The 24,453-nt window shown below is 40.1% G+C and overlaps 1 protein-coding gene across 1 annotated transcript in view; it reads right to left on the bottom strand.

Moving 5' to 3' along the window:
• Positions 1–444: 444 nt before the first annotated feature.
• The window catches only part of LOC139694992 (LIM/homeobox protein Lhx3-like), a 51,453-nt gene continuing 27,444 nt past the window's right edge, over positions 445–24,453 (bottom strand). Inside the window, exons 2-7 of the mRNA XM_071593562.1 lie at positions 12,429–12,603; positions 11,322–11,524; positions 9,051–9,255; positions 6,428–6,591; positions 4,446–4,640; positions 445–1,792 (exon numbers count right to left, since the gene is read on the bottom strand). Coding sequence (XP_071449663.1) covers positions 1,641–1,792; positions 4,446–4,640; positions 6,428–6,591; positions 9,051–9,255; positions 11,322–11,524; positions 12,429–12,603 — 1,094 coding nt within the window. The 3' untranslated portion in view covers positions 445–1,640. The remainder of the gene's footprint in view (positions 1,793–4,445; positions 4,641–6,427; positions 6,592–9,050; positions 9,256–11,321; positions 11,525–12,428; positions 12,604–24,453) is intronic.

Below are 24,453 nucleotides of genomic sequence, written 5' to 3'. Positions count from 1 at the left end.
ACACACGCCAAAATGTTCAATGGACAGTAATGCTAGCTGAGAGGATATCGTTAAAGACCCAATGGGCACAAGAAAATTATGGCCACAATTGATCCAATTGTAATCGGGAATGTTGCAAATTGATAAATTTTTAACTAAACGTGGTGCCAATAGTGTTGGCTGTAAAAATTCAGTTTTAATATCGCCCTTTCTTTATGAACAACCCGATTAAAGATTAAAAGTTATTATGCCGATTTGAAGGAAAAAGTAATTTAGTAAAGATAGGATATTCAATACAAACGAAAAAATAGCCAAAAAACCCAAAAAATTAGTGCGTAACCATTTTTCTCGTTTATTTTTATTCCAAAGATATATAGTTATGAAATAATTATATTTTTATGCCCATATAGGGTTGAAAAGATTTTTTCTTTCGAAGATATTACATTTCGCAATAAATTTTGATTTTTATTACAGAGTGTACCCAAACTCAACTGTGGTTTACCATCATGGGAAAATTTTCGTCGATTTAAAAAGTATCAGTTCATAAACGTTTTACCATGAGACGCTTCGAAAACTCCAATTTCCAGGAAACAATGGTGGAATTTCTCTCATTAAAATATTCCAAAGTGAAAAATTGCATTTAAAACTTTATCCGGACAATGACTGATAAATTCAAATCTTACTCCATATAAGTATGTAATCTCACCATGAAATTTATCTGAGGACATCCCTAAATTATTTGATTTGCAAGCAAAAGAATTTAATCATTACATCCCTTCTTTAAGATGCCTCCCATATAAAAATTTCACAATATTTTAATTGATAATTTCATGATTGCTCTGCCCCACCCCCCAGGAAAACAAGGAGAACTCAAAATCGATAAATCACTCATCGCATGTAAGGTAATTTTCATGTGAATTGGAGGGAATCGATGTTTTCGAGGCGTCTCTCTCTCTCTCTCTCTTGAGATTAATCGCTCCCCGTTCCTAGTTCGAAGGAGGGATTTCTTTCCACGATCCTCGCGCCTCCGCAGTCGGGAACGCATTAACGAAAAAAAGAACCACACGTTCGTTTCCACTTTCCCCGAGACCAATCCCGGTAACTTTACCGACCCCTCCTCCTACCCGACGACGAAACAAAAGAAAATACGAACACTTCAACATTATATCTCCAAATCATCTGTTAACAAATTCATTGACCGTCCCGTTGAGGCAACGGATCCAACCCCACGTCACTGGCACTCCCCATTCTCCACGTTTGCTTCACGTCCGTCCCCCTCGGGATGCCTCGGGGCCTCCTCCAGTCCGCGCGACATCTCCCAAGCATTCCCGTCACCGCACACTTGCACTCACACGCTCTATCACACACGCATTCACTCGCTTTCGCAGACGCACGCAACCGGAGGCCCAGGAGGGGGTGGCGGGGTCTTCGGCCGACCTTCACGCCTCGTGGGGGTCCGCCCAGGCGCTCAGGAGGTGGGTAATGTGCGGCGGTGCGGCTCCCCTGCCGCGTCCCGCGCCCCTTCGGCAGGTACCCCGCCGCCCTCGGATCCCGGGGGACCTCTTTAGGGGTTGGTACGGGTGCCAGGGCCCAGGGGTCAATTCCTGCGGTGCGAGGCCAGGCACAGCGCCGTCGACGGTGAGTGGCGGGTGCGGGGTCGGTCAGTAATGCGGCGCCGTGGTTGCGGACGCGGGCTCCAGCCAGGAGTCGGGGCTGGGCGGGAAGTCGGGGTAGGCGCCAGGTGTGGTACCGCCCCCACTGCTCGCGTCGCTGAGGTCCGGGTGCAGGAGCGGGTGCGGCGGGGGTGCTCCACCTGTCGAAGAAAAAATCGAGATGTGGCGATGAGATCGAGGAGGGCAATCGCTAATCCTACAACCATGCGCATCTAGCGCGTAGCTTGCTCCCAGAGGGGTTGCCAGGTTGCCACCAAAACAGGAAAAACGATATGTAGCCAATTCGAAAAATCGTGAGAGAACAGAATTCATCTGTGCAATAACAATTAATTGCCAGCATTATGCTCCAAACTTTCAATAAAATGGTATATTCACAGGAATACATGAACAACGGTTTTTATTGATTTTCAGTTACATTTTTTCATTTAAAAGAAAGGATGAGCTTGCGTTTTTTATTTTAAAGTGGTCAATGTTGTTGAAAAAGGATTAATAAAATTTTATTCAACTTCCAATTATTATAACTATGAATATGATATTTTGAGATGGAGTAAACGGTATGATAATAAGTGAATCCGCCTGATAGGATAGTTCCAATATTATTTCCATGAACTGTTCTTTGTAAGTATCCAACAAAGTAGCCAGATTATGGTATTAAAAAACTATCGAAAGAACATTTCAGCACTTAATTTCATATTATTAATTTAAATATCTATGTCAGATATTTATGCATATGTATCTAAAATAAATATTTTAACTTTCAGAGGATATGCTTTAGAATTATATGGATTTGTTATTTAAAGGTGCACGCGGAGCATATTTTTCCTCTCGTTAAGCTGGAAAGAAATGTATTATTATTTCTCGAGCTGAAGTTTCTTTGGCATCATTTTTATTCTTGAAAAATTTATTTTTTTACACTTTATTGCTTTAGTTAATTGATTTCTCTGTGCATGTATTTTTTATTCCAAGTTATCTGTTAATTTAACTCACTTATCGGTATAAATAGAGCCGGATGACAAGATGGCATTAAGTAAAACCGTAAACATTTGAGTGAAAATTGAGTAAAGTATTAAATCGTATATAATAAGCTTATGGTCAAAGTCGGCCAAAGCCGGATGTCTTTGGTAGACGGCGTGCATTTTAAGAAGTAGAGCGCTTAATTGAAGAACCTGACATTGAGATATTGTAAAACATTTTGGAATTGGGATATATAAATCCTGTGAGAGATATTACATTAGGACGAAATGCGACAGTCTTCCATTAAATGGATTTTAATTGACTTGATTAGCTTATTGGGTTAATAGGTTTTTAGAATGACCGGAATTCCACAGATAGGAGTTAAATTGGGGACATTGGGTATGCAATCATAAAAAAACATGTCCTTAAATTTCTATTTTCGACGGATCTAGACGAGATACTATATTGGATCGTTTACATTTTAAATACTACATCTTTAATAGTTTGAAAGTACGGCGGGGATGTTAGGAAATATTTATATATCACTTGCAGTTTCTACGCAGAACCACTTGCCATAGATAATAAAAAATAAATATGGCGTAATAAAACTGATTGCTTTCTGATTTTCAGCGGTAATATTTTGATTTACGTTAATTGGTGATTTCATTGTTTTTCATTACTGGATTATGACGTAAACATTCTACGATATAACTCATTTTTTTACAAAAAAGTTCGATTATATTTAAAAATATTTGCTGTTACAATCACATTTTTATAGTATATATTTTTCAGATTTATTTCAAATGTAACCATAGGGCAGCTATTTTTAATGAGTAATTGTTGAAACTCTATTCATCTCATTTAATCAGATAACTCCGAATCAGAATATATTACTTCTATTTTAAAACTTATCCATACATATAAAGCTTTTGTGGAATTAAATATTGAAAACACTAATTCAGGTATTTGATTGCGTTTGGTTTACGTATTTTTACAGCAATAACTTTTTGTGGGTCCGAGTATTTAATACCTTCCTTTTAAAATGTATATTTCGGATAATTATTTTGGTGGCAGTGCAAGGTGTTATATACTGCTGAAATTGACAAAGTTGGTTCCGGATTACCCGACTTATTGAAAATTGTGCATTGCATGAAAGGAATCATTGGAAAATTATCTCATTGAGAAACAAAACAAAACTATCTCTTCTTATTATACACCTGATGAGTACCATTACATATATTGATGCTCTCTGAAAATTCTGATTAGTATACTATATTTCATTTTAAGTTTTTGCCGCCTGTAACTAGACTAACCTTCCGTGCGCTTTAATGTGCATGTGTTGCATAACATCTAGGATACCGCGTCAGGCCTAAAGCCCGCTTATCGTCACTCGCTTTCGACATGCTCCTTATATTATTCCCATTATTTGTCGCGGCAAAGAACCGCGACAGAGTCACTTTGATTGTACTAATAATAACACAATTATTATCTATATGTTTCAGATTCATTTCCAGTGACGTGAGCAGAAAATATACGCATAATTATGCCTTGTAGATGCTATGTATATTTCACTCGATTTTTGTAATACTTTTCAGATTATGTGGGAATGGATTCATAATTGATAACAACTGATAATGGTAATCTTTGCCAATAACTCTCTCATTCGGATAATATGCTTGTGGACGTGGGAAATTGGGAATGAATGGACTGATATTCGCGCTCCCTTCCCTCTCCCGTTTTCCTGTCCCCAGGAGTCAGCGGCGACCTCTGATTGGCGAATGTGTGGGTGGGTGGGTTCGCGGCGGCCTTGAATGCGGTAGCGTGCGAGGGGAGACATACCCGGGGGTCCGAACAAGGACTCCGCTCCGCCGAAGGGTACGGACTGTCGACGCTGCGGGGGCGGGGGGGAGGCGGCCAAGTACGGGGGGGTTCCCCTGGACGCTGTGCCTGGAGGCCCCGTGAGGAGGAAGGGCTGATGTGGGGCCGGGGGGGGCCTCCTGCCGCCTCCTCCGTAACCGTCGCCTCCCAACGGGTCTGCGAAACAAAGGAGAAACGGGAAGCGACTCGTCAATCATATTTACTCTTTTTTTATTATCTACTTTTAAAATTTTTAATTCCTTGTCGACATTTTTATTGATGTGGTTCAAAATTTTATGACTAAATGCCTGGCTCAACAAAGAGGTTTGTTTGCATGGCATGTGTTCATCGTAACAGATTATCGTTGAGAGATTTCGATATCATGTCTCTTAATGTTCAGTGCGCATCAGAATTAACAATTTATTATTTAAAAGAGAGGGGAGAAGGCATTTGTATAAGGAAATAGTTATTACGAATGCATTAAATTAAACGTTAATTGTACCTTAAAAGTTAAGACGATATTTATAGTTTCAAGAATCGACCTTTGACACATAATCTCGAGGAATGTTTTTGGTTAAGTTATACTTTGATTTTATCGGGTAAAATTACTAAGCATCCCACCTCTGAGCATGATACGCCGGTACGCATTCCATTTTCTATCAACACACTAGCTTTATGGTACAATCGATAAGAGTTTTATTCGATCTTATTTAATTAATGTTAAATATTCACATGTTTAATATTGATTACGGGCAAATTTATAAAATCAATCCATGAACATAAAATTTATGCACTATAGCATGAATGTTCAAAATAACATTTATATGTACGTATAAGCTGCATCGTTTATTTTCTCAGTGATTTCCTGCTTTTTAATGCTACCTTCAAATATTCTGCTATTTTATATCTTTTTGCTCTTAGGAAAAGTATACATAGTAGGTAAGAGAAAATCTTGGTTATCAATTTCCGTGCATGTGTATAAATTCCATGCATTATGCTCATCAACTGCCTTTTAATAATATTCGTATTTTCTGCTTTGTGGGAAATCTGGTGTCATATCTCGTATTTTTATGCAACATGATCAAATTTTTTCGTCTAAGAATACAGCAAAAGGGGTTCAACATACTTTGGGACTTTAAGAATCGGGTAGGTATTCTAGCTATATCATTCAAAATGTGCAAATTTGACCAAAAATGTGTTCCTTGTGTGAGAAAAACGGCTTAATTCAGTCATCGCATTCAGATACAAATAAACCTAATATATTTTCAATGTTAACCCACAGAATATAACATTTTTGTTATCATGTGGATAAATGAAGGAGAATAAGTATTTTCTGAGAATTGCTTAAATTCTGTTATTGAGCTGTTAATATTAAATTGCTGCCGATTTCAATATGCACTGGGTTAGTAACTACATATTTTCCATTGTATTCAATTTCTTTTCAAGCTGCTTTGTCTTTAGCGTGTGAAAAAGGCTATCATTAAGAAGGTTGATTACGCAGTCTATGCTTTTAATCGTACGTGCAATTTGTTAAAGTTAACTTTGATGAATCCAAATGTGCTTGAGTTTTTAGAGTGGGTTTAACTTACCTAACTCAAAGGAAAATTAGCATACGCACATAGCCTATCATTTATGACTCTTGGCTGAATGAAATTTTTATTTCTATATTTCCTCATGGAGATGAAGAGGAAACGCATGACGGTACTAAGAAATCATCAAAAACAACTGAGGGTTTTCACATAATTAATGGGATGGTGAAATTTATTGCATCCGGAAACTTATTAAACGGTTGTCATTACCATATGCTTCTGTTGAAGTGGCAATATGGGTCGAACTTTCGGCAGCAGGTCTCGCCCAACCCCATGCAAAGTGTCATTTGACCCGCTTGGCTGGTGCCTGCGGGAGGCGGCGCATTTGACTGCGCCAGTCCAACCCCTCCCGCCCCATTGCGTGTGGTTACTCACCGTGGCCGAGGGGCGGCGCCACTTTGATCTCATCGTCGTCGTCCTCCTCGTCGAGGCGCTGCGCCACCTCCGCCCTCGGCGAAGAGGCGCCCTTTATGCTCCGGAAATACTGCGACCAGCGCGTGCGCCCCGCGTCCTTTTTGAGCCGCTTCTCCTTTGCCCTTCTGAAACGAATGGCGGCGGGGGCGTGAGCTGTAATCCTCCCCCTCTTCCGCGTGCCATCGACTGCGCCTGCGCGCCGTCAATCGCCGGACGGTTGGAGAGCGTTGTGGGGGAGTTAGAGGGGACGCGTTCTCCTCCCCCCCCGACCCACGCACCCTTTCGTCCTCGAACTATCTCTCCCCGAGCTGCCATTCCGCAACTTATACGTCCTCCCGGTCCAACTCTCCCCCCCGTATTTTCCCCTCCCCCAACGAAAGAGCACACGAGGGTGTCACCATTTTCTCCGCGCGCGCTCTCGGATTGCAATGAAGTCGGGAAAATACTGATCTTGCCACCAGATCGTTTCTCCGGAGGTTTCGGAGCTTGAAGTGTGCGTCACGAAGTTTGTCAATGATTTTTTAGGAAATGTGCTCATTAAATTTTACAGGTCTTTTCGCTTTTTGCATTGCGTCAAGGTTTGGTAAGGTGCCATCACATTAAGTGTGACAAGATGCTTGAATTAGTGTTTAGCATACACCTGTTAGCAAAATATTATAATTTTAAGGAGAATAATGGCCACAAGATTTTTCTTGAGATATTTATCGATAACGGTAATCGGCACATTACTGAATGACGATGTAGAGGTGATGGAAATGTATATTGGCAACTGTGATTTATTGGTGATTTTGATTGAATTGAATTGTATTTATAAGGCGAAGACTTTTTCTTCAATGCTGAGGTTTCAAGTAGAGTGGGCGAATATAATGAAAACAATATAACCACCGCGAAACTAATATAAAACTAGAGACTGAAAAATGTAGAAAATTGCTGTGGATAAGTTAGTATTGCTAATAGGTCTTATGGAGAAATTATCAGTGAGTTTAACTATCCCTTTTATTAATATAATGAAATGAACATTGTGAACTCCAGGCCTTGTTTACTAAAAGAAGCAGTAATTTAGCTCTATGAAAAGAAAAATACTCAATATTTGCGAATCAATGAATGGTCATCAACATTGGCTGCTAATTTAGTCCTGGGGGCATCTGGGTATAGGAAAGCCTAAAACTGATCGCTCTCGTGTTTTGAGGCGATAACGTTCGCAGTAAAGATATCACATTAGATTCAAATATAGATATCCATGGATGGTTTTTGCGTATTGATAAATAAAGTAAATCAAAACAATAGAATAAATTATGAATTTGATCTTACTGGGTCCAATTTTTGATGTTATGAATTATAAGATAGGAAGGTAATGATTACATTGGTTTAGAAAAATTAGGTCACGTTTGATTATTAGCTTAGATTAGAGTGTTAAACTTAAATATCTGTAAAACGATCAAAAAATATTTCATATGAGGAGGTTACATCAATATGTCTATTTCATGTAATTTGGATAACTGGTTATGAAATTACGGCCTTAAATGCGGTAAATAAAATGATGATAATGGAAAAGTATCTTCCTATTTGTTTTCATGAAAATGTATGTAGAAAATCCTGGAAGTTAAATATAAATAAACGGAAGTGTAGGACTAATTTCAAAAGAATCATGAATAAATGGCGCAGAAATAAATGTCTTTATTACGGAAAACTGACATCACGTGCAAAATTATATAAAGTTTTTAGTAGTATCAACAAAACTAAATCTAACTGCCATTTTTGAAATGATATTCATTCATTTCTGTTAAAAAAAGCCAAAATCGCGAATTTTTAAACTTTGGTGCCTCAAAACTTGCTCAAAATAATTTTACGTTTAAAAATAACCTCAGAGTGTTTAAAAATTGTATACTCGCATCATATCCTACGAACAACGCATGGATGGGTGTTACATTACTTTTTATCGCTCGTAATCAATAGATGAACTAAGGTGAGATACTGAATTGCGTAGTAACTATCCCATTGGCTTAGGCCAAAAGGAAGTAGGAATTTAGGACATTATGAATTTTAGATCCAAAGTTAAATCAAGAAAGTATCCCCTAGAATGATTTCCAGATTTACGTAAGAAAATTAGATAGGGCGTCCTCTCTGTCCTCTTTCCATCATTTCACCCTTCGTAATTCTTCTTCTAACTCACATCCCTTGTACATGAAATGGTGCTATCCAAAAATTTGTCAGACTACGATCCGGAATCGAAGCCCGAGCGAAATTTAATTAATTTTTATTAAGATGAACGATCATAAGTACGGAGTATGCTTTTTGTGAAAAAGTAAAATTTGGACATTTTATTATTGGATGAAAATGAAATTTTTGGATGAAAATGAATATTTTTTTGGTGATGCCAGAAAATTTTAGAAAAATATGTGATTAGGTTACAAAGAGAGAGACGGAAAACATTTACAGTTGATTTTTCCAATATTGACGCTGATATAGATGAAATAGGCCTACTTTAGGTGGCAGTTTCATTTGATAAAAGTCTTGGATGGAAATTGATACGTGTAAATGGACGGAGAGCGCTTCCCAATGTAAGGGGACTGGCCAAACTCACCTGTTCTGGAACCACACCTGTACTACTCGCATGTCCAGCCCCGTATCCTGGCTCAGTTGCTCCCGCACGTGGCGCGCCGGCTTCGGGGAGTTGTTGTAGGCGCACTTGAGCGTCTCCAGCTGTTTGGCCGTGATCGTGGTCCGCGGCCTCTTGTTCGGGGCGTCTCCGTCGCTGCCAGCCACGCCGCCTCCTCCGCAACTGCCATCTACACACGCGCGGGCGGAGAGGAAGTCACCGGGAGAGGGGAGCGGGAAGGGGGGTTGGGGGGGTGGAGAAAGAGAGGACGGGCGTAAATTAACGAGCGAGAGGACGAGGACCTCAACCGAGGGAGAGAGGAGGGTGCTTCCACCATCCGCCTCCCTTAGGTACTCAACGAAACCGAGCCCTGACTTCAAAATCCAGTTTCGATGACTGATAGGAGGAATCAAGGTGGGGAGTGTCTGTAGCGGGTGCACGGGGAAGGTACCGAGCAAGCCGAGTTCGCATGTGAGCAAGGGAAAACTTGAAAAGCGACTCGGACAGTGCCAATTTTGACTAAGTCGATTATTTATTCGTTTAAAAAATTTCAATTAAGCATCATTTCAAGGACCGGAATCTGGGTAACAAGACATGAATCGTTAAAGTTCTTAGGAAAATATTTCAACAAAATTTCTCTAGGTTAGCATTGAGACAATCAATTAACTTATTTCTAACGTGCGTGCTTGAAATGCCAAAGTAATATATTTATAGATGGTTGATATTCGAATAATTGCTACATATGCGCCGTGTAGGCATAATTAATAATAGTTTTGTTTTCGTGTGAGATAGTCATTATAGTGATTATCATGATAGTCATTTGTAGTGTGCAGTAGAGCAATAAGATATGGCGAGAGATTTTAAAAGGCAAGTGATTTCCTGAGTCATTTTCATCGTTCTGGGTGCAGGAGAATTTTGGATTTAATAGGAATTTAGGGAGCGTAGGATGAGAAAAGAGAGAGCTCCAGCGTTGAGATAAGAATTCACTATCCCTTGAAGGGGAGCGGGTTCTTCGCTTGAGTGCGCCTCGACTAGGGATCGCAATGCCACTGAGAAACTCGCCCCCGCATTGATCCTTAACTAACCCCCCCTCCACCAGATGTCAGTTCATTATCAAACGAAAAATATGTTCCTTGAGCCCTTCATGGAAAGGTCACGTGATATAACTAGCAAATTCTATTATATAATCAGGTGCCCTAGTTTTACCCATTGATAAAATACGCTGCTGTGGAAAGATTATTCTCGCATTATCATTCCTGCATTGACTGATTTCCAATTGTTTCCCAATGGGTTTAATAATGCCCCTTATCCCTTATTGTTTGTTTGTATGAAGCTTTCAAAAATTTATTTTAAGGCACTTGAACTTTGAAGTTTTAAGTCTAAATTATAATTAAGAACGGTAAGCAATCATAACTTAAGTGTAGCCATTATGAGCTGGTATATTCTATTTTGTCGACGATGACAACTTGAGAGGTCAGTTATTTAATTATTATTAAATAGCTACAAAAACCTACTAATATAGTAATCAAAATTGCTTTCAGTTTGCGATGGATATTATTTACCCCATATTTTTATTGTATTTAACTGAAGCTTCCTTATGAAATGAAATTATGAGCTGGGGAAATCGGAACATTTTAAATTATTTCTCTAGTTTTAAGAACACTGTGCTGATTGAAAGAAGATAACATTCCAGAATAGATCATATTTATAATACATAGTCAATACTCCAACCAAATTTACAGTTTCTACATGGGGTAAATAAAGACGGGATACATCGACCCTCGGGCTGAATGTAGCATTGCAGATTATTTAGCAGTTATCTGTAGAAGTTGAACAATCGCAAATTAGGATCTCTTCATTGACAATTTATCATGGAACCGATATACCCCTAAATGCACACTAATATTTGTTGGTGCAATATTTAATTGAAAATTAACAACGTTTACGACAAGGAAGTCATGTAACTCTCAAAAGCTGTCATATTTATAATGTGCACTCATTCCATGCTAAGAAATAGTTCACGACAAATGGGACAATCGAATATAGTCAATTATAGCGCAAGCGTAATGTACCCCTAAAAGTGAGGACGTGATTATCACACCCCGCTCAGAGACATTCCAAAATAAAAATATATCGTTCACTATATAGCACTATCATGCATAAATCTTCCTTAACTTCATTCCAAGCTTTATCATCTAAGAAAAGTAAAAAAAAATATGCACACACTGGCATATAGGAACTGACCATGGTACAAACCTTTGCTCCTGGCCGCCTCGTAGTCCGGCTTGCACACCAGTTTCCTGTCTTCCATGAGGTAGAATTCGTCGCCCGTGTTAAGCTGGCGCCGGCAAAGGGCGCATGCGAAGCACCCCAGGTGGTACACATGCTCACCCGCCCGCCGTACCACCTCCGTGGGCGGAATGCCCTCCTCGCAGGCCGCGCACTTGGTTCCGAAGCGCCTATCACCGCAAGCCGAGAGAGAGAGATGTGAGGGTGAGCGAAAAATGATTGAGAGAGGTGACCGATACATGCTACAGGGTCTATTATATACATATATATATATATTTATTAAATTATATACATACATAATTATGCAACGCCATAGTATATATGTATATAGGTGAAGATATATATATATATATATATATATATATATATATATATATATATATATATAAACACTTAGAATCGCGAATAAGTACAATTGTTTTGATTAAGTTAAGTCAATGAGATCGTTTCAAAGATGCTTTTAAGTATTCCTCGGTAACAGTCATTAGTCCAGAACAAGTCCTCTCAAAGGAGCAGTTCAAATCTTTTTAAGGAAAGAATTACTTTACTTGACAATACGTCATTGAGCACATAAAAAATTTAAAGCAAGAATTTTAAAGAGCGATAGTAATAATAATAGAAAAGGGTGACTTATCATTAGTAAGTATACAAGTAGTAAAAAGTATACAAGGACTGTTGAATAATTTGATTAAAGTTGATTTCACTCTTTTGAATACAAAAACCTGAAAGAACTATAATTTTATATTTGAGTTCATACGTTTAAGTCGTGGCGAAATATTCACATAATTAGTTTCTTATGAAGAATATACAATGAATCCTGTCTAAAAAATGCAAAATATCACTGCATGCCAAGGCAGAAATTTTATGGAATTAATGCATGAAAGATTATTCCACGGTGTTGTATTTAATTGATAATTTGTCCCTTAAGGGACATTCTAAGCGTGCGTTAATGTTCTCTTAACTACGGCCAGCGCGCGAGTCAGGGAATGACATGAACATAACTTATAGCCATTCGGAAAACTGAACGTCTTCCAACTTCGTTATTTTAATTTAAAATGTGCGAAAGATACTGACTTGAAGAAGTCCTCCTTGCAGAAGACGTGCCCCTCCCGGGCGAAGCACTTGTCCGTCAGGGGCGCGGCACAGTCTCCACACTTGAGACACCGGGCGTGCCACGTGCGGTCCAGGACTTTGAGGATGAAGCGGTCCAGGATGAGACCTCGGCATCCACCGCATCTTGGAACGGTCGCTGCAGAAATAAGAAGAGGGATGAATACGCATATTAACCTCCTCTCATTGGAAGAAAGAAACTTCAAAATCTTCAAAATAAGAAATAAGATAAAGTAGAGAAGTAAATATTTTAGTCAAACTAATTCTATTTATTGAATTAATTATACAAGTTTGCAATAGTAAATCATTTCCGTTATGATATACGAGGGTCATCCGGAAAGTAGTACCCGTTCGTGCCGCATGAAGTGCTGACGACGCGAGTAGCCGCTGGACGAGGTCACATAGCTTCAGTGGCTTGTCTGCCTTCTCTGAGCCAAGTTGCGTGACGCTAGCATTGCCTGTGTTGTTTCTGTGATTGTTTACAATGTTTAAAAAAATTGAGAACGCCGCCAGTTGTGAAGTGAGGGCAGTGATTAAATTCCTCAATGCAAGAAACGTTCGCCCATGTGATATTCATCGCCAATTAAAGGAGGTGTATTGAGACAATGTAATGGACGAGTCGTCTGTTCGGCGGTGGTGTCGCAACTTCAACATGGGGAGGGGGAACACACACGACGATGAGCGTTCGGAGAGACCGTCTGTCATTACAGACCAACTGGTGAGCTCAGTTGACGAATTCGTGAGGAACGATCGGCGCGTCACAATTGATGACATCTGTGAGCATTTTCCCAATGTTTCTCGAACAATTGTTCATGAAATTGTTAAACACCATCTGCATTATGCAAAAATTTGTGCAAGATGGGTCCCTCGCGTATCTCAATGAGCTGGCGGCGAAGGACTATGCAGCAGGAATACAGAAACTTGTCACACGTTATGACAAATGCCTTAATTTGCTTGGAGATTATGTTGAGAAGTAGTTTAAAGTATCCTCTTTCAAATAAAATTTTTTATGTTTGTTAATATTTACTTTTGTGTCTTTATTTCACGAACGGGTACTACTTTCCGGATGACCCTCGTAAATAAAGATGAATTAATGCCAATTAGATTTTAGGCATTCGGACGGCTGATCGATTTGAGCAGCTGTTAGATTCGGAAAGCTGAACGGCGTAGTAATGGAGGTAGCCAATGGCTTAGCCCGCGAGTGAACAATTACAGCTTACCCACAAAATATGTGCCAACAATAATTATCCAACTGAAACGAAGCGAGACATAGTGTTAGTTTTTTTGCTAATTTTATAGCGTATATTACACTTGGTATGAATGACTCGGAATCTCACTCGAGGGGCTATCTTAATCACATGAAATATAAGAATAGTTTTATTTGGGGTTATTCTATTTCATTTTACCACAAAATTGAATAGTCTTGAAAATATTTTCCTACCTATTGCGATTGTTTCTCAAATAATCGATAAACTGAATCATCCAATAACTTAAAAAGGTTTTTGAGTATGCGATGTTATCACGCACCCCATTTCTTCTCAATTTCTATCTACAACATTCCATAGTCGAGAGAATAAAATTTCAGATTTCAGTCGTCAATGATTCAAAACATTCTTACTCGCCAGGGTATTTTGGATGTTTATAATTTAATTAATGGTTAAAATAACAATTTGTTTTACAAATTTCAGTCCAATACTATTTGAAATATATATTAATAATTACATAATAATTTGTATTTATACATTTAGTATTCATCGCATAATAATTGTAAATAATAGATGTGTGCATGAATAACTCACTCACTGGATGTTTATAAACTAGTAGGAGTACATTAGGTGCTATGGTTGATATTTTGCAAAATGTACTAAATTAATTGCGTTAAGGATATATAATTCATTAGAAAAGATTGACAGCACAACTGAAAAAATAAAATATGTACGAATGTGCACTTCTTCTCCATTTTACAAAATAATACACAACGGTGTAGGTGGTGCATTAATGTATAGTAATATGGCACTGTCGATTCTTTGGATTTATTTTCCACACGGAGAGTAAATGAAATATATTCACAGACAGGCGAACAAGTCTAGAGGGAAACTGTAGATTTTAAGACCGTATGCTTAGTGGTAGTCGATAAAAAGATATTTCAAGCTATTTTAACTAACTAGAGATTATACCGATTAGTTATTTATAATTAAATGATAAAATGTAGTTACTTTGTTTATAGAACGACATTTATTCTTGGTGTACTTCCAAATATAAGATAAACCCATTTACAATTGCTAGCAGAGCGTATTAATTAACACCTGCAAGAAAATTAACGTTATTGCTAATCTCGGCCATCAATTTAAACGGCACCAAGCTCAAATCATTAAGGAGGAAGGACCAGTCTCGTCGCAAGACTCCGCAGAAGAATAATTTGCGCTCCGCTGCCAGGAGTGCTTTGAAAATTAGATTAACCGAGGACTCATTTGCTGAAAACGTTTAGAGGTAGACATTTTAAGCGATGAAAAATACGGAATGCCCCCTGCGGATTGAATCATTTCATTAACTTTCCAAGGACAATACGTTTAATTTAGAAAAATTAATTACAGCATATTACTTTAAAAGCAAGGTAATGAATGAAATAATTATCAATTGAAGAGAGTTTTTACCAGGAAACTAACACAAAGTAGCATTTCTAGATTTTAAACTTCATTGTAGTAGAAAGCGTTTTATAAAGTTGAAAACGTTTCTTAACCGCGGAATATAACTTTGTCTGGAAGTGGACGTTGACTGAGACTCCACCATTAGTTCGATTCATTTGAGTTCGTTCGAAATTCCACAGCCACACGGTCGATAAAATACGAGTATATCAAGTGTCGGTGGGGGTAAAAAGGTAGGACCGAAGATTTCCTAGTCCGTGTCTCCGAGTGGCGAGTTTCCCCTCTTTCCTGCCCCTTCCTCTATTCGGCCCCTCACCCTCCCTCCCCTACGCGGTGAGGTTTCGCGGCCAAAAGGTTACGCCGTTAAACTGCGGCACGCAAATATCGACAGTGCGACCTTAATTAAAGACCTCGGCGTCAAAAGAGCAATTAGACAAAACCTCGCAATGAAGAATCGCCCAAAGGATACTCAACAAGAGCTGTGACAGAATATATTACATCATGTCTCTCAACGAGTACTTTGAGTGTACCGTGTGTAATATCACGTCATCCACCTGGGTGATATAAAATACCCACACGAAGACCAGTTAGGGCAAATCGCGTTTACCCTCCACCTGCCCCAGTCATCTCTCGTGGAATGCGACAAATATTTTTTACCGACAACTGACAATATTGCGTCATTAACATTAATTTACTAATGAAGGATTTTAAAGGACTCCTCAAAGAATTATATATGATCCATATTTTAAAGATATTCTCAGAACTAAGCTCCCATCATTAGATACATAAATCAGTTAAGAAGAGTGGTAAGTAATCTGTCCATAATGTTCATCTACGTAGAAGGTTTTGCGGAGTTAATAAAGGCTATGTTATTGACAGTAATACGGAGATGAATTAAGAAATTCAGGTCACTCTCTTTTTTCTGACACGAAACAGTCGACTGGAATTCTGAGGAGACCGTCCGTCAGTCGCTATTTGAATCGACGCGGTCGCAAGACAAAGGCCGTAAAGTCAACTTCTCGTTTTTTCTCCATACTTCTTCCTTCTCTGCGTTTCCCACCGTCTGTCCGCGACTTCACACGGCTCTCGCCCGCTTCCCTCTTGGGTGCCCCTCGCTGAAACCCCCACCCTCGGAACCCCGATCTCAACCCCCCCTATTCAATCTCCACCCCTCCACTCTCCCTCATTCACTCGCTTCTTGTTCCCCGTTCCTTCTCCTCCCCTCATTCACTCCCTTTTCCTCCATCTCCTCATCTCTCTCTCTCGCTACATTTGAAGGCAAGGACTCTTATATGTACAGTCTTCCCCTTTCTCTCCATTCGCTTGTTTCCACGTATTACACCCTCCTCTCTTCTCGCACGAGTCCTCATCCCTCCTTTGCCGCACTCACGCATCATTCCATCCCCCTGAAACCCCCTCCCTGCCACCCTCACGCAAACCCAACCCAATTATCCTTCTCCCTCCTTCTCGGTTTTCCGGACACTTCGCTCTCCTCTGTGCTGCTCCAGGATGCGGAATGCACGGGAGAAGCATTCCGGCTCCTCCCCCCCCCCCGCCTCTTCAACGAGGCCTCCACCATACCCTCCCGACCACCACCACCACGCCCCACCCCACCGCAGGCGAGGGCGGCGATGTGTGCACAATCTTGCTTCGGCACCATCTTCCTCGCCGACACGCCAACTCCCCTCCGTTCCCATCCATCGCCCCCCAAGGACCCCCTACCCCCCGCCGGACCTTTCGTTCTTCCCCTCCGCTCCTCCCTCTGCACTCCCGCCGCCTCCTGCGCTCCAGACATAAGCACATTTCTGGGAAATATACCCGGGCGTGGTTCTCCACCGCGGTCGCTGCGGGGAGCGTAGGGGTGGAAGGGGAGGAAGAGGGAAGGGGGATGGAGGGTGTTGGGAGGGAGAAAGTTGTAAGGGGGAAGAGGGGAGGATCTAGGGGGTGCAATGCACTTTGTGAAATGCGCAGGCGCCGGTGGGCGTGGCCCACCTCTTGCGCCTGCGCAATGATATGGGGAGATATCTGTGTGTGTGTGAGTCGCAAGCATCAAAACCACGGGGGTTTTTCTCTCTCCTCTATCTATCTCTTTCTCGGCGTCTCCGTTGTACCCTTTTTTTATTCCCCCGAGCCACTCGATAAATGCCTGCGGGGTGCGACAAGGATGTCAGCGGGGGGGATGGAGGAGGGTTGTGCGGCTGGCTGCTGCGGGCGAAGGAAGAAAAACGCCAGGGGGCTGAGGGGGAAGAGGGGGGGAGGGAAGAGAGAGGGGGCGGGGCGGCGGTTTCACTTCCTTCGCGAGGGAGATGGGTGAGGAGGGGTTGGATGGTCGAGGAAGGAATGAGAAGGGTTGGCGGCGTTAGAGAAGCAGTCCCGGGGCAACGGGGGAATTGCCGCGGCCCCCGCTACTCCCCACCAGAGGCAAGTAGCATCTCCAGATAACGCACCGTTTGTTAAAGCCGCGCGTTTATTTCAAGCCCCTGGAACATTCATACGGACTTTATTAAACCGTTTACCATGCTCGGAAAATACTTCTTACAGCGGGAATGGAAAGAAATTTATGAAAGGGCTAGTTTTAACAGAGGCGATTTCTCCCGCTCCCGATTTTCTTCACCCTAGTGTGGCGTTATGAACCGAGGGAAAGAGGCTGAAGGCGGAGTAACGGGGAAGGAAACGATACATAGCGACTTTGAAAATTCCTCGAGCACAAAGTTTCTATTAAAGATCTTAAAATGAGTTGAAATTAGGTGATATCCTCTAGGGCAAATTAATAAAATGCATCGTGGTAAATAGTCCATGTTTTCAAGGGGATCAAGATGGTGCGAGGGCTAACGTACTGGTTTCCACCCAAAGGGCGCGGGTTCAAATCCCGGCGGTGTTGAATATTTTTCCGAGGTATCTCGAGCCCTACTTGAGGTGCTTTGTGGAGGACTTTTTGAGTAAGTACGCCGTCCGTCGGATAGGACGTTAAGCTGCTGACCCCTTGGCGCCTTTCGTAAACTAAGGCTAATGCCGACGCCGGGTTTCTCTCCACCCTTCATCCTTTCCTATCCATCCCCTATGGCGCAAATGACCTCAGCTGTCGGTCGCCTCCCCTAAATATTATTACTACTACTACTACTGATGCTATCAATTGTCGTCAATCATAATTAAGCTAAGATCACCTTGTTGTCTGGGTTTCTCCTGTACTGTCCGTCTTAGGAAAATATAAAAATAGGGTATAGTGGGGGTGTGTAAGAGATCCCTTCATAAAGGATCTGAAAATCTAAAAATAAAATTAAAACCAGACTAACATAGTTTTTCGAGAGGAAACGCGCTCTTTACATGTTTTCGTATTCACCTGCTTTATTACAAAATACTGATTTTATTGGATAAATATCCGATATGGGATAAAATTTAACCCGACATAACACTGAAAATAATGAAAACACCTGAACAATGAAAATACCCGAAATAAAATGATATGCTTGACTTCTCCTTTGCCTCTTCTGAAAAAAAGTAATGAACTTGATGGTATGCATTTTATTTCTATACAATTGGAAGGTTTATTTGGTTTCTAATACTGTTCGCCGATTCGTCTTCGCGAACGAATATGCGAATCTACTCCAAGTTGCAGTCAAAATATTGTCCACGGTTTTAAGGATTTCATCTGCCAGATGAATTATTTGATGCTCATCAAATGTTAGTGGTGTTAAAATCAGTCGTTTCTCGTCGTTGAAATGGCATGACGGCTACAAAAATAAATTTGCGCAAATATTTAGTGAATGGCCAGTAGTAAAATTTTTATTCTTCAAAAAATGATACTTTTGACGAAATCGGATTCCCTTAATTCATAAAAACTGATTTCTTATTCAATAAAGCTCTTGCTCATTCGTCTATCCCTATTCATTTCCGGTAGAGTGTTTAAAAATGGCATTTCTCGAGATAGATGCCCTGCCTATCAGGACCAGAAATCAATATGGTGGCAAGAGAGACTCTGTATTTAGCATGGAGTTTTAGGAAATGTAGTTAAATTCAGCATTACCGTCTTCCTCACGAAATATTTATAAGAAACGGATCCTCTGGCCCCCATTCCTACCGCGGCCATCCTCCCACCACCCACCTCGGAAGATAAATACGCCTCTCCAAAGAATAAACGGCTCAAAAACCTCGCTTTCGCTTACGATTTGGCGTCTCGAAAATAAACAGAAAAAACACGGAGGTGGGTGTCCCCGAAGAAAAAAATTCGCGGCAGCGTATGAACGCGTTTAATGATTCAGTGCTTCGCGATGCTCACTCACTAACGACTGCGAAGGGATTCGTTCCATTTCCCTCCGCCGGATAGTGTTGGCGCCGTTTCCGGAGATTTCGGATATCGCGTGTTATTGTCCTTTTTTTCCCCTTCACCATCCATTTTTGTATGGCATGCGGACGAGTATGGAGATCCACAATGGGTTCGTCCATGTGGAATCGAAGCGTGGGCGGGATGAAGGCCTCCTCCCGGCGATTGGGCGCTCCTCGACGGAATACGCGAGCGTTCCAGGAGTAGGAGGGACGCTCGGATGCCATTCGGATATTGCGCCGGATGCAGTCCCACTTCAGGTCATTAGTTATATTGGAAGCGAGGGGCTACCTGGGATCGCAAGCCGCCGCTTGCAAAGCTCCCTCGACCTACGCTTACTTGTATATTTCAGAGCTGCTGCCAAATTACTGAGAGGACATGATTCGCGCCAAATAAAACAAACTATTTGCACTCAGATATTGGTCTCACATTCATGTAAGTGCTTATGTATGCATGAATATATAAGTATACAAAAATACATAAATATAATTTGTATAAATAATGGGATATAAATACTTCTGTTAGCATAAACAGTTTAGTCTGGAAAATAAGTATTCTCGCGTTCATATACGTACACGCATATATATACATATATGTAAGTGTATATATACGCGTGTACCTTTATGCATATTATTATAGGTAATAATTCCGGTTAAGGTAGGCTTTGGATAGTCCCAAGTTACCAAGCAGTACAGCGACATTTCGGTTCTCTCCCTTCACAAAACACATTCAGTAAAATCTTTCAGGCAATACTAGATATTACGTATCAAATGAAAATGGGAAATTGGCCATTTATGTGGAAAGCCTCACTTTCACGAATTTCAATTAAGGTCATAAGAAAGAGCTTTAGATTCGCTACCCATTTCGGAGAACTCTAATGTCAATGGATCGTCTTAGACATAAACGGTTAATGTATGTGAGAAAACATTTTAAGGGTTTTATGCCATACATGTAGTGTTAGACATATTGTAGTGAATGGATGTACTGAGGACCAAAACTGTTTTGTGCAAAGATTTTATAGCTCAAATTTATAGAAAACATTTTTTTCTACATACATGTATAGTGCATAGTTTGCAGGGTCATATATGATGCACAGGGTCTGTCCTAAAAATAAGATGAATGATTTTTTTGCCACCAATGCAGATGGCTGGAGTAGGGTGATTTGTGTTTGGGAGGGTAATGGGAGATCTTGGGAGAGCAACTCGACCCACGTCAGTTAACTGCGGGCATTTACAGTGTGTGGATTACTACCGGACTGAACCACTCTTCGACAGCCACGTCACGAAATCACGATGCCACTTTTAATGGAGCAATGATATATGATACAATTGTGTATTAAGCTTGGAAAGTTCGGAGACCATGGCCATTTTTAAGGTTGCTTATGGAGATGGAGAGATGTCCCAAGGGACGGTTTTCTGCTTGCACAGGATGTTCTGGCAGGGTAGCGAAGAGGTTGACGATGAGCAATGTCCTGAACAATAATCAACAACACAGTTTGATGAAAATGTGCAAAAAACGAGGTAACATTCTCAATTCTGATTTACCCAAAAGTGCCGTGATGCTAATGGAAGAGTGTAATATTCAGAAAATCACAGTACATTACATTCTTACAGAAGTTTTAGATTTAGCCATTAGAAATGTGTGCCAAGATTTTCCCCAAGGTGCTGTCAGAAGACTGCTTGCGTGACTATCTTGCCTTGGATCTCTTTTTTAGAATAGGTGTTTACTGGTAGCGAGACATGTGTCTTTGAGTACGACCCAAATGTAGCCCCTTTGAGCACCATTTTGGACTACTGGATTATGTCGAAGAGGCCATGACGAGGTGCCTGGACAAGGGTCCTGTTGATGCCTTACAGGAGGCATACCACAATTGGCGGAGGCACTAACATTAGTGTGTCGATAAATAAGGGTACTTTTACAAAGAATTTCAGCAATTTGTACTTTCATTTGCAATATATTATACCCCAGATTAATTCTAATTATTTTTGGGACAGAAGTATTCATTATATGTGAGAAATCTTTATTATTAATTCTTTTACTATCTTATTTGACCTTAACTACGACTGGGACTCAAAACTGAGAAACCCAAGTGTGACATTATGAAACCAAAATATGACATTATCTTGTAACACTAATATAGATTTTCATTTCCTAAGCTCACATTCATTGAACAAAACCAGAACCCATATATGACAACGTTTTAAATTTGTTTGTCCCAAAAAATATTTCCAGGAATTTTTAGAGTGTATGCCATTCGTGGTGTGTCAACTTTCACTGAGTTATTGTAAATGCATCATGGGTTCCTACAGAAGTGGCCAAGACGTCCTTTGTCACCCTTGTGTAGTTATTCGCAGAGAGAAAGAAGCACGATAGGAATAAACATTTAAATGAAATCAGTCGCCGTTGAAGGCATTAGATGTGCAAACTTCTCGACTGTGTCACGCAGATTGAAATCGTATCCGAAGGATAAAATGTCAAAGAGGGGTCCCTTGTACCCTTGGATTGTCTCACTACTGAGGGAGCCGAGTTCAGGATATCCACGCGGAATACTCGTACTGCCTCGATCCGGCAGGGTCGGTGTAAGGTCGAGGAGAAACCAGGAGCCTGAACTCCTCTTTCCCCATTAAAGTGCACCAGGGAGTCCGTAATTAAACAGCCTATCCGCAGTGAAAGTTACCGGCATGTGTCGAATTCCATTTCGGACAGGAATTCGACCAAAACGCAATCACCACAGGGATTTGAATTCTGGTCGATGGTATGTGAAACAGTACAGCGGCCACCGCACTCATCGGGCTAACGATGAGTACTTTTGATATTTCCTCCTGGGGCAAAGAATGCTATCATGAGGACGTCTAAGTACGAGGAATGAGGAGCCGTATTGAGAACTCCGACTCATATGGAACGAAATTGAATTTAGAATTCTTTATTTTGCCTAAAAACACGGGGGAAAATTATCAAAGAGCGGCGATTGGAAAACAAATACACAATTGTAAGTAAAATCTATGAAGCTTATCGAGAATCCGGTTTTTTAACTAAATCAAAATGAACTGAGGAAAACAACAAATGAAATATGGATGGCGAAGGATCTCTGACGATGATCTACGAAGGAATATAGCAAATAGTTATTCGCCAATAAAAATGTTTGAATGAATTGGCATCAGAGAAGGAAAAATATGAAACTGAAATAATAAAGTTTATATAGCTACAACAACATATGTTGAATTAAAATAATTAAAGAAGAAAAATAAAATTAAGTTCATAAACAGATAACCGTCTCGATGGAAGCGAAATTTAAACTAAGTGGAATATTTTTTCCCATTTGAAGTGGTTTTGGCATTAATCATTTTCATACTGCTACCAAATTTCATCACATAAATGACATTTTCTGGCTATAGATTCCTGCAGAATCTTCGCTAAATTGCCTTAATTATTTGTAATTAGACTCATACGGATGAATGAAAAAGCTCAACTCTGCGATGAAAAAATTATTTTCAATTCATCGAACCAAATTTTGATAAATTGAAATTTCATTCAGACGCATTTCATATTGTATATTATTCTTTAGCGTACTTTAATGCGTGAAATACACTTTTATTATATTGTTTTAAGTTTGTAATTAACGATTTACCAGAAACTTTTGAAGATGTTTCACTAAATCCACATGATTAGGTATACATTCGGCACTGTTATAATTCTGTATTATTCACGGTCAGCTTGGTCCAGACGGGAGAGGTCCATAGGCCAAGTGGCCACTTTAGTATTGCTATTGGGCGCGTGCCATACACCACTCAAAATACTAGTGTTTATGAGCTCAGAACACGTGATGTGGTTCTTAAGTATCACACAAGGCGTGGCATGCCTCCCATCCGCTCGCGTTCAAAACGCTGCCCGAGCGTGGAAAGCAGATGGGTGTTCAATAGGCGAGAGAGATAGTACTTGAAACTACCCTTGGCGAGGGGAAGAACCCTCTTGAAAATCATAACATGTATCCACACAGATGAAAGATGTTATGCTTCATGAAACCATAAATATGAATAACATCTAGCCACAGCCACCGAAAATACGAGGTTATGACGATAATTTCAAATTTGGCTACAGGAGAAATTGTTGGAATACGTGGAGTACTACAGGGAGGTTACAATTCCAGTTTTTACTACCTCCGTAGTTATGCAAACAATCGTCTTCTGGAAATCAAGATAAAAATACAAAGAATCACTGCTCCGACGTTGTCTGAAAGTGACTGGATTTTGTGAAAACAACAATTGAAAAGAAATTTTTTTTGTTGGCTCAAAATTCAGCATTTGAAAAAGTGAGGACATAATTAAATTCAGATTTAATCTAAAAGTGAAGTCGAAATAAAGGGGATAAATCAACCGATCCACCGATTTTTGCTGTTAAAACTACAAGCTGGAAACACTATTTAGTTTAATATCGTTTCTAATTAGTTTGTTATTTTCTAAAAATGATCTGTTACCCATTCTATGCTGAAAATAATATTTTAGATTATATATCACCGTTCAATCTGCCATTTAAACCATATATATGGTCATAAATTAGAGGTATATTTCATTAATATAAATTTTTATCCCAAACAACTCTCCAAGGAATTTTTGAAACACACTTTTCGAAAATCGCTCGATTTGAAATATATTTAAATGCATTAGGAAATATATTAGATGTGTAGAAATTTAATAAATAATATTGGGAATTACTTTCTCTACTCAGTAGATGCTTCATGGATAAAATTATAAGCAGACAAATTCTCGTTGAGTGAGCTAAAAAGGCGATTGAAAAGGGGGAAGAGGATATTATTTCATCTTTGATTGAATATAAATCGATAACACTAAGAGATGACTTGGATGGAGGGGTCGTATACCACAACAATTCCAAGCAAACCTTCATGACATCGCGGTAGAAGTTTCTTTCCGGAAGGGGATGTCCTGAAGGATATTCATGAATTAAGTACACAAAAATAATGATTAAAAATAAGCTAATTACGTTCCGTAATGATGCTAAATGAAGC

The sequence above is a fragment of the Hetaerina americana genome, unplaced genomic scaffold (genome assembly GCF_022747635.1).
Source record: "Hetaerina americana unplaced genomic scaffold, ioHetAmer1.1.p SCAF_1, whole genome shotgun sequence".
NCBI classification, from domain to species: domain Eukaryota; kingdom Metazoa; phylum Arthropoda; class Insecta; order Odonata; family Calopterygidae; genus Hetaerina; species Hetaerina americana.
This window is presented reverse-complemented; position numbering and strand designations above follow the sequence as displayed.